Consider the following 15,174-nt stretch of genomic DNA (forward strand, 5'->3'; position numbering starts at 1 on the left):
GTTCCAGCCTAGTTCCAGTCTAGCTCCAGCCTAGTTCCAGTCTAGCTCCAGCCTAGTTCCAGTCTAGCTCCAGCCTAGTTCCAGTCTAGCTCCAGCCTAGTTCCAGTCTAGCTCCAGTCTAGTTCCAGTCTAGCTCCAGCCTAGTTCCAGTCTAGCTCCAGCCTAGTTCCAGTCTAGCTCCAGCCTAGCTCCAGCCTAGCTCCAGCCTAGTTCCAGTCTAGCTCCAGCCTAGTTCCAGTCTAGCTCCAGCCTAGTTCCAGTCTAGCTCCAGCCTAGTTCCAGTCTAGCTCCAGCCTAGTTCCAGTCTAGCTCCAGCCTAGTTCCAGTCTATCTCCAGCCTAGTTCCAGTCTATCTCCAGCCTAGTTCCAGTCTAGCTCCAGCCTAGTTCCAGTCTAGCTCCAGCCTAGTTCCAGTCTAGCTCCAGTCTAGTTCCAGTCTAGCTCCAGCCTAGTTCCAGTCTAGCTCCAGCCTAGTTCCAGTCTAGCTCCAGCCTAGTTCCAGTCTAGCTCCAGCCTAGTTCCAGTCTAGCTCCAGCCTAGTTCCAGTCTAGCTCCAGTCTAGTTCCAGTCTAGCTCCAGCCTAGTTCCAGTCTAGCTCCAGCCTAGCTCCAGTCTAGCTCCAGCCTAGTTCCAGTCTAGCTCCAGCCTAGCTCCAGCCTAGTTCCAGTCTAGTTCCAGTCTAGCTCCAGCCTAGTTCCAGCCTAGTTCCAGCCTCGTTCCAGTCTAGCTCCAGCCTAGCTCCAGTCTAGCTCCAGCCTAGCTCCAGCTTAGTTCCAGTCTAGCATCAGTCTAGTTCTAGTCTAGTTCCAGCTTAGTTCCAGTCTAGCATCAGTCTAGCTCCAGTCTAGCTCCAGTCTAGCTCCAGCTTAGTTCCAGTCTAGCTCCAGTCTAGCTCCAGCCTGGCTCCAGTCTAGCTCCAGTCTAGCTCCAGCTTAGTTCCAGTCTAGCTCCAGTCTAGCTCCAGCCTGGCTCCAGTCTAGTTCCAGTCTAGCATCAGTCTAGTTCCAGTCTAGCATCAGTCTAGTTCCAGTCTAGCATCAGTCTAGTTCCAGTCTAGCTCCAGTCTAGTTCCAGTCTAGCTCCAGCCTAGTTCCAGTCTAGCTCCAGCCTAGTTCCAGTCTAGCTCCAGCCTAGCTCCAGCCTAGCTCCAGCCTAGCTCCAGTCTAGCTCCAGCCTAGCTCCAGCTTAGTTCCAGTCTAGCATCAGTCTAGTTCTAGTCTAGTTCCAGCTTAGTTCCAGTCTAGCATCAGTCTAGCTCCAGTCTAGCTCCAGTCTAGCTCCAGCTTAGTTCCAGTCTAGCTCCAGTCTAGCTCCAGCCTGGCTCCAGTCTAGCTCCAGTCTAGCTCCAGCTTAGTTCCAGTCTAGCTCCAGTCTAGCTCCAGCCTGGCTCCAGTCTAGTTCCAGTCTAGCATCAGTCTAGTTCCAGTCTAGCATCAGTCTAGTTCCAGTCTAGCTCCAGTCTAGTTCCAGTCTAGCATCAGTCTAGCTCCAGCTTAGCTCCAGTCTAGCTCCAGCCTAGCTCCAGTCTAGCTCCAGCCTAGTTCCAGTCTAGCATCAGTCTAGCTCCAGTCTAGCTCCAGTCTAGCTCCAGCCTGGCTCCAGCCTAGCTCCAGTCTAACTTCATCCTAGTTCCAGTCTAGCATCAGTCTAGTTCCAGTCTAGCATCAGTCTAGTTCCAGTCTAGCATCAGTCTAGTTCCAGTCTAGCTCCAGTCTAGTTCCAGTCTAGCATCAGTCTAGCTCCAGCTTAGCTCCAGTCTAGCTCCAGTCTAGCTCCAGTCTAGCTCCAGCCTGGCTCCAGCCTAGCTCCAGTCTAACTTCATCCTAGTTCCAGTCTAGCATCAGTCTAGTTCCAGTCTAGCATCAGTCTAGTTCTAGTCTAGTTCCAGCTTAGTTCCAGTCTAGCATCAGTCTAGCTCCAGTCTAGCTCCAGTCTAGCTCCAGCTTAGTTCCAGTCTAGCTCCAGTCTAGCTCCAGCCTGGCTCCAGTCTAGCTCCAGTCTAGCTCCAGCTTAGTTCCAGTCTAGCTCCAGTCTAGCTCCAGCCTGGCTCCAGTCTAGTTCCAGTCTAGCATCAGTCTAGTTCCAGTCTAGCATCAGTCTAGTTCCAGTCTAGCATCAGTCTAGTTCCAGTCTAGCTCCAGTCTAGTTCCAGTCTAGCTCCAGCCTAGTTCCAGTCTAGCTCCAGCCTAGTTCCAGTCTAGCTCCAGCCTAGCTCCAGCCTAGCTCCAGCCTAGCTCCAGTCTAGCTCCAGCCTAGCTCCAGCTTAGTTCCAGTCTAGCATCAGTCTAGTTCTAGTCTAGTTCCAGCTTAGTTCCAGTCTAGCATCAGTCTAGCTCCAGTCTAGCTCCAGTCTAGCTCCAGCTTAGTTCCAGTCTAGCTCCAGTCTAGCTCCAGCCTGGCTCCAGTCTAGCTCCAGTCTAGCTCCAGCTTAGTTCCAGTCTAGCTCCAGTCTAGCTCCAGCCTGGCTCCAGTCTAGTTCCAGTCTAGCATCAGTCTAGTTCCAGTCTAGCATCAGTCTAGTTCCAGTCTAGCTCCAGTCTAGTTCCAGTCTAGCATCAGTCTAGCTCCAGCTTAGCTCCAGTCTAGCTCCAGCCTAGCTCCAGTCTAGCTCCAGCCTAGTTCCAGTCTAGCATCAGTCTAGCTCCAGTCTAGCTCCAGTCTAGCTCCAGCCTGGCTCCAGCCTAGCTCCAGTCTAACTTCATCCTAGTTCCAGTCTAGCATCAGTCTAGTTCCAGTCTAGCATCAGTCTAGTTCCAGTCTAGCATCAGTCTAGTTCCAGTCTAGCTCCAGTCTAGTTCCAGTCTAGCATCAGTCTAGCTCCAGCTTAGCTCCAGTCTAGCTCCAGCCTAGCTCCAGTCTAGCTCCAGCCTAGTTCCAGTCTAGCATCAGCCTAGCTCCAGTCTAGCTCCAGCCTAGTTCCAGTCTAGCATCAGTCTAGCTCCAGTCTAGCTCCAGCCTGGCTCCAGCCTAGCTCCAGTCTAACTTCATCCTAGTTCCAGTCTAGCATCAGTCTAGTTCCAGTCTAGCATCAGTCTAGTTCCAGTCTAGCATCAGTCTAGTTCCTGTCTAGCATCAGTCTAGCTCCAGCCAAGCTCCAGTCTAGCTCCAGCCTAGTTCCAGTCTAGCATCAGTCTAGCTCCAGTCTAGCTCCAGCCTAGTTCCAGCCTAGTTCCAGTCTAGCTCCAGTCTAGCTCCAGCCTAGTTCCAGTCTAGCATCAGTCTGGCTCCAGCCTAGTTCCAGTCTAGCATCTGTCTAGCTCCAGCCTAGTTCCAGCCTAGTTCCAGTCTAGCTCCAGTCTAGCTCCTGCCTGGCTTCAGTCTAGTTCCAGTCTAGCATCAGTGTAGCTCCAGTCTAGCATCAGTGTAGCTCCAGTCTAGCATCAGTCTAGCTCCAGTCTAGCTCCAGCCTAGTTCCAGTCTAGCATCCTTCTAGCTCCAGTCTAGCTCCAGTCTAGCTCCAGCCTGGCTCCAGCCTAGTTCCAGTCTAGCATCAGTCTAGCTCCAGCTTAGCTCCAGTCTAGCTCCAGCCTAGCTCCAGTCTAGCTCCAGTCTAGCTCCAGCCTAGTTCCAGTCTAGCATCAGTCTAGCTCCAGTCTAGCTCCAGTCTAGCTCCAGCCTGGCTCCAGCCTAGTTCCAGTCTAGCATCAGTCTAGCTCCAGTCTAGCTCCAGTCTAGCTCCAGCCTGGCTCCAGCCTAGCTCCAGTCTAGTTCCAGTCTAGCACCAGTCTAGCTCCAGCCTGGCTCCAGTCTAGTTCCAGTCTAGCATCAGTCTAGCTCCAGCCTAGTTCCAGTCTAGCATCAGTCTAGCTCCAGCCTGGTTACAGTCTAGTTCCAGTCTAGCATCAGTCTAGCTCCAGCCTGGCTCCAGTCTAGCATCAGTCTAGCTCCAGCCTGGCTCCAGTCTAGTTCCAGTCTAGCATCAGTCTAGCTCCAGCCTGGCTCCAGTCTAGCTACAGCCTGGCTCCAGTCTAGCTACAGCCTCTGTGTTTAGTAATACTGTGAGTGACAGCAGAGTAGCTTGACCTTGACCCCCGGGCGTGACCTCTAAACCAGGCTGGGCTCAGCAGGAGTGTGTGGTCTTCACCAGGGGTCAAGAGGGGCGTTGTGTGTATGTGTTTACAGGTGTGTGTGTCTGTGTGTGTGTGTGTTTTTTTCCAGGTGTGTACAGAGTAATGCACTGGCCTGTAGTTCTCTCAGGCTCTGTACAGATTGAGGTGTAGGCGAAAGCACTATAGGAGTCCATCAAGTCAACACTGTGTCCAGAACAGACAGGGAAGGAGAGGCATCACAATAGACTAGAGCATGGTAGAGGGAACTAGGTTGTATCAAGGGCCTGGAGGCTTCAGGGCAGTATCCACTCTATGTAGTAGAGTTTGAGGTCAGGCAGAGTCCTGCACTGAAGCTGTGGATAGTATTGATCTTCATTACATGTGGATCAGTGCTTCTGCTAGATAAGGAGTGGTTCAGTGGACTACTCAGCTGTTTTAAGGAACGGTTATATCGGATCAAGTGAAGAGGTCAGGGCCCCTCAAGCCGAGTCAGTGGCTTTAACGAAGCTGCGAACAATATAGAGAATTGGTATGTATAACTTGGCTTGGTTATATACAGATGGTGTCGGTGACCTGTTTGCATTATGTATGGATCAGTGGCTATACACAGTATAGGGATTTGTGTGTCTGTACAGATGTAAGATCTTAATTTGATCACCCTGTTGCAGGAGTACTATCTTTTGCAGGATAATACTTGTGGTGTATTTGAGGTTTAAAAAGGCTTCTAAAGTTTGTTATTTCCACTTTGTAATTTCAGACCAAATTTCCCCTTACAAAAATATAAATGAATTATAATCCACATAATAATTCACATTTTCCTGCTGTAGCAAACTGGTAGATCATTGGCTAAGGTAATGCAGTGGTGTATAGGGGTTCTGTTTGGTGATGTTTGGTGCTGCTTGGTGCTGTTTGGTGCTGCTTGGTGCTGCTTGGTGATGTTTGGTGCTGCTTGGTGCTGCTTGGTGATGTTTGGTGCTGTTTGTAACATACTATATCTTGTGGAATAGATTAATTCTGTGCTAGAAAACACTGAGTGTTCTACTTAATTAAGAGCTGCAGTGCTGCCAGTTCTTGCTCCCCTCCCCTTGACCACTAATTAGTTCATTTACAGTCATTGACTTGACCTAAAGAGTCCCCACATCTGGTTCTATTGATCCACATTAGTTGTTAAATCAAAGGGGGGTCAAAGGATAAATGGAAACCACATTCATAGGTTACTAAAGGCTTCAGGGAGCCGCGTGTGTGTGTCATGCTTATGTCCCAGCGTACCTTGCTCTGAGTACCTTGTATCTCATGTGTCATGCGGGTGTCCCAGCGTACCTTGCTCTGAGTCGGTGGAGATGGTGGAGCCTAGGCTGTCGGTTCGGGTACGTTCCACGCCTCCAGGCATCACCAGCTGTTCCAGACGTCGTTTGAGGTAGCGGTGCTCTCTCTGGAGCTGCTCTTTGGTGTTCAGAGCCTTTCTGTCCGCCTCCTCCAGCTTCTACAGGGGAAACACACACACACACATTTAGAATGACATTGGGGCACACACACACACACACACACACACACACACACACACACACACACACACACACACACACACACACACACACACACACACACACACACACACACACATTTAGAATGACATTGGGACACACACACATTCATAATGACATTGGGACACACACACACATTCATAATGACATTGGGACACACACACATTCATAATGACATTGGGGCACACACACATTTAGACTGACATTGGGGCACACACACATTTAGACTGACATTGGGGCAAACACACATTTTACACTTGACAGACGTGTTCAAATACATGTGTATTTGAGTATCTGGTATTTCAAATACTTTTTCTGTGTATTTCAGTATTTTCAAATACACAGCCCAAAACAAGTACTTTTATTTGAGTATTTGAATGGTTATTTGTAAAAAACTAAATTGTCTACCAAATTGTATTTGACAGTATTTTCAAATACTTATTTCAAATACCTGGGTTAAATGCACGGGAGTGTATTTTAGTCAGTGTATTTTAGTCAGTGTATTTTAGTCAGTGTATTTTAGTCAGTGTATTTTAGTCAGTGTATTTTAGTCAGTGTATTTTAGTCAGTGTATTTTAGTCAGTGTATTTTAGTCAGTGTATTTTAGTCCGTGTATTTTGAGAATTTTAAGTGTATTTCAGTGTATTTTGAGAATTCTGATAGTTTAAACTCAGCTGTTTGGAGGTTGAGCAATACGCACACACGTGCATGCTCTCACATTAGTGATTATTATAAGGAAGTGAAACCATAGCAACAACATGACTTCAGCTGACCCAACGGCAGATATTACTCACACATTACCCAGATTGCGACACAATTCCAACCAAGGGATTTTTAAACAGAGGAAGAACAAGACAACGAACCAAAGCGCTGTAATCCTGTGCTTTTAGAGATTCCTACTAACCAAACTAAAACCGTAGATATTATAGCACCAGCACACCAGAGGACAGGCCTATGTATCGTAAACAGGATGTGAAGAGTTAAATGAGGGTTTTTCCACCGACCACACGCTCTCACCCACACAGTCCGTGCAGCAGCTGTGGAGAACTAGACTGTAACCATCTGAAGTCTCCTGCATCGCAACGGTAAAGCCACAAACTGGAATTCGTTTGGCAACTAAAGTACAGCCCTGCCACTTGGTTTGGTAGAAAGTTGAGGGACCTGGTTAGAGAAATGTAACCGTTCCCAAATTCACCGATGAAGTTCTATTATTTAAGACTCAGTCCGCTGTCACTTCAGATTGTAGCTTTAATGCACGAAGTAAACAATGTTGTAGCGCTTGCGGTTTCGTAGCGGTTCAAAAAAAGAGTATCTACTTCCCTTCGTAAACGGTCCTTCTGCGGTCCTGTTTACCGACCGTATTAAGCTTCCCTCCGCCATTTCAACATCTAGTTTTGGTTTCCATTTGGCTGAGTGGTCAACTAACGCAAAATCAACAAAAGTGTCCCCATGTCATTGCTTTTAGGTTCAAAGTTGGGTGAAAAAGACTAAATCCCCTTAGGTTGATTACTTTTTTCAAATCCAGTCAGTTTCCCACGCTGATTCAATGTCATCACCATTTTTTGGTTGAAAGGACATTGAAACAACTTGATTCAATCTGTTTTTGCCCAGTGGGTTGTCACTTGGTGTACATGAGCTGCAACAAGTAATGAACTGTAGAGGGGGCTGACCCAAAGCCAACCCCAAATCCAATTATAACGTTCGACCTCATATCTGAAAATCATCCCCATCTGACTACAGAATTTTGTTCTCGATGTTCTAAAAGTTTCTCTTTGTTGACTTATCATTTGTAATGAGCAAGGGGGCTTTTTTTCTTCCCTGGTCTAGGGGATGGGAATGCTACTTTTTGCACGCTTGCCATTTTTTTAAGGCTTAACGGCTCTGATTGAAAGATTAGAGTATGTTTTCTTATTTTAGGAGAGCGAGAGCGAGAGAGAGAGAGAGAGAGAGACTTAAAAAGAAAGATATAGAGAGAGAGAGAGCAAGAGAGAGAGAGAGACAGAGAGAGCAAGAGAGAGAGAGACAGAGACAGAGAGAGAGACAGAGAGCGAGAGAGACAGAGAGACAGAGACAGACACAGAGAGACAGAGAGAGAGAGAGAGACAGAGAGAGAGAGGGAGAGCGACAGAGAGACAGAGAGAGAAAGAGACTTACAAAGAAAGATGTAGAGAGAGTAAGTGCCTGGCGGAGCAGGGAGACTCTGAGGAAACAGCAGCTGAGCACTGAGCCTCTGAGGTAGGATCAGGAGGTACTTCCTGAGGACAGGGAGACATTCCTGACCTACTTCCTGTCTGTCTGTCTGTCTGCTAGTGGGTAACTCTCTGGGGTCCTTTAAAAGGAAAAGGAAAAGCTCTGATGCAGTAATTTATTCACCTCTGGAGTGCGACTGGGCCCAGTGGCATAATTATGACTTATTATGATTACAGTACAGCCTTTCAAAGGCCTGTGGTTTTGTGATTTGACGTTCAAGAACTTTCAGTTTCCGTTGTTCTGGAATTACAGTATAAGATTATGTCTGTGGCCCGTAGAATTACAAACCATAGAATGATCTTCCAAAAGACACCAAGTTTGGTGACATCATATTATGTTCATTCTAGTAATTGTACTTCTACACTGACGTCCCTGATATGGCAATTCTAGAAGGACGCATTTAACATTCAGCGTGGCTCTGGCTGTGGTTGTGGCTCTGTGTGGTCGTGGTACCTTGATGTGCATCTTGGCCCTTTTCAGCAGGCTCAGTGTGGTGTGTCTAGTGCTGTCCGGACCCAAAGGAACCAGCTCCTTCAGCTGCTCAAGGTACAGCCGCAGTTTGGCACGTCTGTAACACAAACAACCAGAGGTGGAGAGTGGTGAGGGAGTGAGTTGAGTCAGCAACATGTACAGGAAAGGCTCCTACACTGCAGGGTCAACACAGGTGAACTAGAGAGATCCGTTTGAAGTCATCTGTGTGGTAGAAACACAGAGGAGCACAAATGCACGCAGAGACTGAGAGGAGATGGGGGAGGGAGAGTAGATGGCAAGAGGTTCGCTAGAGAGCGATCCTAATCACGTGACTGTTTTGTTGGTTTTCAGTGTCATACTTTCCTCTGGAACTCAACCACAATGCTTATCAGGTGGGGTGTGGTGGGGGTGGGGTCAAAGTGAAACATGCTGGGAGCATACACATCCTGGTTGCAGGCCACTGTCAAATCAGGGACGGAGAAATGACATCCTAGCGCATTTGCAATGCAAACCCTTCCTATATGCATGACAAAGGGCAGAGTCGCATATTACGTCAGCACTCTATAGGGTGTTCTATAGGGTGTTCACCCATAAAATAATGAATTCATTCAAGGTTTATACAAATATGTTCATTCCGGCAGAATAACAATAGTCCATACCCCATGTCTCTACCATATGTGGTTCCAACGTTACAGACGATTCACTCTAAGAATGTTGCATGTTTACGGTGAAGGGAATGTCAGCACAGGCATGATCAACAAGGGGTCACTGCTCCATAGAACTCTGTGGCGCTGCTCCAGGGCAGAACGGCGCCAACGTCCATCGTCAACTGACAAGCTAACTAGTGGCTGCAGGTTCGGGAGTGAAAACATGGGCTTTTTCTACATGAATTCTGCTGAATACAAAACTAAATAGGGACTAAATATATATTTATTTACAAAGAGTATTTCCCTTTAAATTGCCATAGGAACGTCCCCTGTCAACATAGATTGATCGCCAATATAGACAATGAAAGCCAAGGATATCAAGTTGATTTTGATTGGTCCAACCAGCGGCAACACCAACAAATGGTACCACCCCACAACACCAAATATGGAAGAGCTACAACCAAGAGTGGTGCAGTCTAAACTAGCAACTGTCCCAGCAAATTAACGCTCTTACTTCATCAACACTGGCAAGAACAAGTATATTAAGGTTTTAATATTGTAGAGAATCTAATGATTCCTTATATGTAATGTATAATGACATAGGGCAAAGAAATCTAGTGTTTGACGTTCATTTTGTAGCATCCTCTTGAATTGCCCCGTTTTTCTCTATGTTGTACGGTGAACGTCCTACACTCTATAACACCCAGCTTCCCCAACTGCTCTTATCACACACACCCACACACACACACACACACACACACACACACACACACGCTCCCACACACACACACACACACGCTCCCACACACACACACACACACACACACACACACACGCTCACACACACACACACGCTCCCACACACACACACACACACACACACACACGCACACACACACACACACACACACACACACACACACACACACACAACCATACATCCACTTTCTATTCTCCATACATCCCCACACACACGCTCCCACACACTCAAGCTTGTGGACTGAGTGTGTTGAGAGAGTGGCAAGGGTCGAGCGCAGGTCGCACGCACGCACACGCACACCCACACACACACACACCCACACCCACACACATACACACACACTCCTTCTGCAGGTTTAATGGCCTGACCAAACAACACAGCCATGCAGGTTGCATAACTCCCGACAGCCGCAGTGTGTGAGTGTGCTTTCTGTCACATTATGTCATAGTACAGAGAGAGACAAAGAGAGAGAGAGAGAGACAGTGAGAGAGAGGACAATATGCTTGTGTTGAGCACTGCCTCTGGTAGCACGAGAGCCAAAGAGATTGGCTACGTCCCAATCGGCACCCTATTCCCTACATAGTGCACAATGTGCTCTGAAAAAGTAGTACACTATCTAGGGGATAGGGTGCCATTTTGGGATAGTGGCCGGGGCCTTTTACGTCAACTCGTGAGCAAACGGTTGCGCTAACGAGCACCCAAAATTAATTGTAAACTGAAAATTGAAAAGGGTAATCAAACATCAATAATGTGTGGGCCTTTTGGTCTCACAATTGGGGGAGGAGAGGAGGAGAGGTGGTGCAGGAATACAAGCTGACCATTTATGACCAGCCAGGGATGAAGAGATGATGGAGGGATGGAGAGATGAATGAACGATGCTCAGGCAATATACTAGAGATGATACTCCACCACCATAAAACATGAAATCAACATTTCAGGAGAGATATTATCTTGATGCATGTTTCAATCAACATTTAAGGAGAGATATTATCTTGATGCAAGTTTTAATCAACATTTAAGAAGAGATATTATCTTGATGCATGTTTTAATCAACATTTAAGAAGAGATATTATCTTGATGCATGTTTTAATCAACATTTAAGAGGAGATATGATCTTGATGCAAGTTTTAATCAACATTTAAGGAGAGATATTATCTTGATGCATGTTTTAATCAACAGTTAAAGCTGCAAAATGTCACCTTTTTGGAGCCCGACAAAATGCACTTAAGAAATATGAGTTATAAATCTGTCATTCTCATTGAAAGCAAGTCTAAGAAGCGGTACATTTGATCAATGTGCACTATTTCTAGGCTTCCCTTTTGGTTTTGTACAGCAGCTTCAAACAGCTGGAAATCCAATATTTGTGGTTATGGAAAATATATTTCACAGCGGTTTAGATGGTACAATGATTCTCTACACTATACTAGCTTGTTTTGTCACATAAACTGAAATTAGGCGAACCTATAGAATTTTTGCAACCAGTAAATGGCGGATGCATGTTTAATCAACAGTTAAGTACAGATCGTACCTTAATGTATGTCACGGTCGTAAGCTTACAAATGACCTAATCTATGTCCAGTCCCAAACCGGTCACGACATGGGCTACACATATCCAGGGCCTGACAGCCTGACACACTGACCTAAATATCACAGGGCCTGTGCCTTTACTGTCTCCTCTACTCTCTCCAGGCTATATCTCCTCCTGCCAGACTCATGGCAACGCTGGCCAAGAAAAACCCACACAGGTGTTCTCAGAAAGACGTCGTAACGTGAGTCGACCGCCCCCAAAACCAAAGAGCACATCACACGGCCAAGGCATCTTTAGAACCAAAATGGCCGCTCTGTTGTGTCCTAGTGGGATCAGATCCTCCACTCCTATCTTATACTACTCCTATAGTCAGTTTGTGTCCTAGTGGGATCAGATCCACCAGTCCTATCATATACTACTCATATAGTCAGTTTGTGTCCTAGTGGGATCAGATCCTCCACTCCTATCCTATACTACTCCTATAGTCAGTTTGTGTCCTAGTGGGATCAGATCCTCCACTCCTATCCTATACTACTCCTATAGTCAGTTTGTGTCCTAGTGGGATCAGATCCACCACTCCTATCCTATACTACTCCTATAGTCAGTTTGTGTCCTAGTGGGATCAGATCCACCACTCCTATCCTATACTACTCCTATAGTCAGTTTGTGTCCTAGTGGGATCAGATCCTCCACTCCTATCCTATACTACTCCTATAGTCAGTTTGTGTCCTAGTGGGATCAGATCCACCACTCCTATCCTATACTACTCCTATAGTCAGTTTGTGTCCTAGTGGGATCAGATCCACCACTCCTATCCTATACTACTCATATAGTCAGTTTGTGTCCTAGTGGGATCAGATCCACCACTCCTATCCTATACTACTCCTATAGTCAGTTTGTGTCCTAGTGGGATCAGATCCTCCACTCCTATCCTATACTACTCATATAGTCAGTTTGTGTCCTAGTGAGATCAGATCCACCACTCCTATACTACTCATATAGTCAGTTTGTGTCCTAGTGGGATCAGACCCTCCACTCCTATCCTATACTACTCCTATAGTCAGTTTGTGTCCTAATGGGATCAGATCCTCCAGTCCTATCCTATACTACTCCTATAGTCAGTTTGTGTCCTAGTGGGATCAGATCCACCACTCCTATCCTATACTACTCCTATAGTCAGTTTGTGTCCTAGTGGGATCAGATCCTCCACTCCTATCATATACTACTCCTATAGTCAGTTTGTGTCTTAGTGGGATCAGATCCACCACTCCTATCCTATACTACTCCTATAGTCAGTTTGTGTCCTAGTGGGATCAGACCCTCCACTCCTATCCTATACTACTCCTATAGTCAGTTTGTGTCCTAATGGGATCAGATCCTCCAGTCCTATCCTATACTACTCCTATAGTCAGTTTGTGTCCTAGTGGGATCAGATCCACCACTCCTATCCTATACTACTCCTATAGTCAGTTTGTGTCCTAGTGGGATCAGACCCTCCACTCCTATCCTATACTACTCCTATAGTCAGTTTGTGTCCTAATGGGATCAGATCCTCCAGTCCTATCCTATACTACTCATATAGTCAGTTTGTGTCCTAGTGGGATCAGACCCTCCACTCCTATCCTATACTACTCATATAGTCAGTTTGTGTAACTCTTTTCATAGCTACTTTTATCCCATTTTGTCCAAAAAGGGGCTTTAAAATATATAGACTTGTAGATAGACTTTTCTACTGTCTTATTGACTGTATGTTTGTTTACTCCATGTGTAACTCTGTGTTGTTTGTGTTGCACTGCTTTGCTCTATCTTGGCCAGGTCACAATTGTAAATGAGAACTTGTTCTCAACTGGCCTACCTGGTTAACAAAGGTGAAATAAATAAAATGCCTTCTGTTTTCTAGGATAATGCATGATGCCTTTCTTTGTCCTAGCTAGGCTTCCTTCCTTCCTCTGCTCCAGCTCCAGGCTTCTCTCCATGTGAACAGTAAACTGGTTCTAACTGCAGACTGCCTCCAGTCTGTCCTCAGGTCATCCCTCCATTACAATCAGTCTAATCACAGACAGGCTGCTAGCTCTCTGGCTGAGGAGCCCAGCACACCTGGGTCTGTTGTGAACACGCACACACAGCTGCATGTACACGCATGTACACGCACACACACAAGCAAGCTCACACACATGAACGCTTGCAAACACACACACACACACACACACACACACACACACACACACACACACACACACACACACACACCACACACACACACACACACACACACACACACACACACACACACACACACACACACAGGGTCCTTGTACTTATCCCAAGCTAGTTGTTTCTTTTTCACGGCAGGGCGTTGCCTGTGTTTTATAGGAAGAGAGACCCTCTTCCTCCCAGCCCACTCCATTAGGAGGTCAGTATAAGACCCAGACAACAGAAGGTGAACCGTTAGACTAGCAGCCATCTTCTCTCCCCAACATCAAACATCGTTATTCCCCTCTAACCTCAATTAGAATGGCACCTTTCACTTCAGTGTGTTTAATCATTGTGGTCTTCAGAAAAACGTACAGCATTTCTATAAAAATAGTCGAGCAAAAACATCTTGCAGGTGCAGACAGGAATTCAGCTGAGAACGAGGGCCGTGTGAAAGTGCTCCAGCACTTTCATTCCTATTTCTCCCAAGGGGGCACCTACCCCTCCTCGTCCCCCCCCACCCCCTAATACGTTACCCCACCCTGGCTGCCAACACCAACACACCCTCCTCACCTTCCACCCCACAGGAGAACAAGTGTCTTCAGAGAGGATCAGGGGTGGGGCCTCCACCCCACCACCTCCAACCTGCCCCACTCTCCCCACTCCCCAGCCCACATGAAGCAGCTGGACCCAGGCCAGGGGAGGCCAGAGGAAGCGGGCAGGAAGGAGGCCGAGGGCCGTGGCTGGGGTCCGATCTGGTGGTGGAAGACTACTTTCTCCTCTGGCTGGAAACATCCGCTCAGTGTGCTCAGCTGCACTAGGCAGGGCTTGGCGAACACATCATCCGAGCGTAACCTAGCCAATGGGCGACCATCTTGGCTCTATAAAAAAAAATTAAACGAGGGTGTAGCCCTCCATAGTCCCCAATTCCCCTCCTCCACTCCTCCTCTGGAGATTTACCACTGGAGATTTACCTGGAGTCAGTTCCAGATCCACACATGCACAGAGACCTGGTCTTTAGTATCCTAACTGTCTTGAGTGATCTGACCTGAAATCAGGTTCTGTTTATCACAACAGCAGTGAAACAGTTCTGTTTGGACACCTCATACCAGGTAAACACAGACCTCGCTCGGAGGGGGAAGAGAACATCTGTAAAGTATTTTAGGATGAGATGATGGATGGAGTTTGCCGCTATGTCATTCTCCAATAAATGTTTCATTTTAGAAGTAGATGATTATTCGATTTGACTTTCCCTCCCTCTCTTTCTGACCCAAACCTTGCATGTCAGAGGCTATGAACCAGTTGTTCTCATGCCTGGTCACCTCACTCCAGAAACCTTGCAGTGTGTGTGTGTTCACTCCAGAAACCTTGCAGTGTGTGTGTGTGTGTGTGTGTGTGTGTGTGTGGTGTGTGTGTGTGGTGTGTGTGTGTGTGTGTGTGTGTGTGTGTGTGTGTGTGTGTGTGTGTGTGTGTGTGTGTGTTTTGTGTGTGTGTGTGGGTGTGTGTGTGTGTGTGTGTGTGTGTGTGTTTCTCCCTGACAGATCCTTGCTGCTACGTACTTCTGTTTGTTATTAAACCAGACCCTGGTCACTCAATATTTATCAAGATTGCCTGGCTGACACACACACACACACACACACACACACACACCACACACACACACACACACAATAGTGTCCTTGAAAAGGGATGCCCATTTCATTCTGTTCCCGATACACAACGTTGAGACCGA

At 46.9% G+C, this 15,174-nt stretch overlaps 1 protein-coding gene across 1 annotated transcript in view; it reads right to left on the minus strand.

The window, feature by feature from the left end:
* LOC116367976 (max dimerization protein 4-like) overlaps positions 1-8,876 on the minus strand; it is a 15,290-nt gene extending 6,414 nt beyond the window's left edge. The window contains exons 1-2 of the mRNA XM_031819050.1: positions 8,297-8,876; positions 5,370-5,532 (exon numbers count right to left, since the gene is read on the minus strand). Of these exons, the coding sequence (XP_031674910.1) occupies positions 5,370-5,532; positions 8,297-8,470 (337 nt within the window). The 5' untranslated portion in view covers positions 8,471-8,876. The remainder of the gene's footprint in view (positions 1-5,369; positions 5,533-8,296) is intronic.
* Positions 8,877-15,174: the final 6,298 nt, after the last annotated feature.

This window comes from Oncorhynchus kisutch, unplaced genomic scaffold, assembly GCF_002021735.2.
Source record: "Oncorhynchus kisutch isolate 150728-3 unplaced genomic scaffold, Okis_V2 scaffold1807, whole genome shotgun sequence".
In the NCBI taxonomy this organism is placed as follows: domain Eukaryota; kingdom Metazoa; phylum Chordata; class Actinopteri; order Salmoniformes; family Salmonidae; genus Oncorhynchus; species Oncorhynchus kisutch.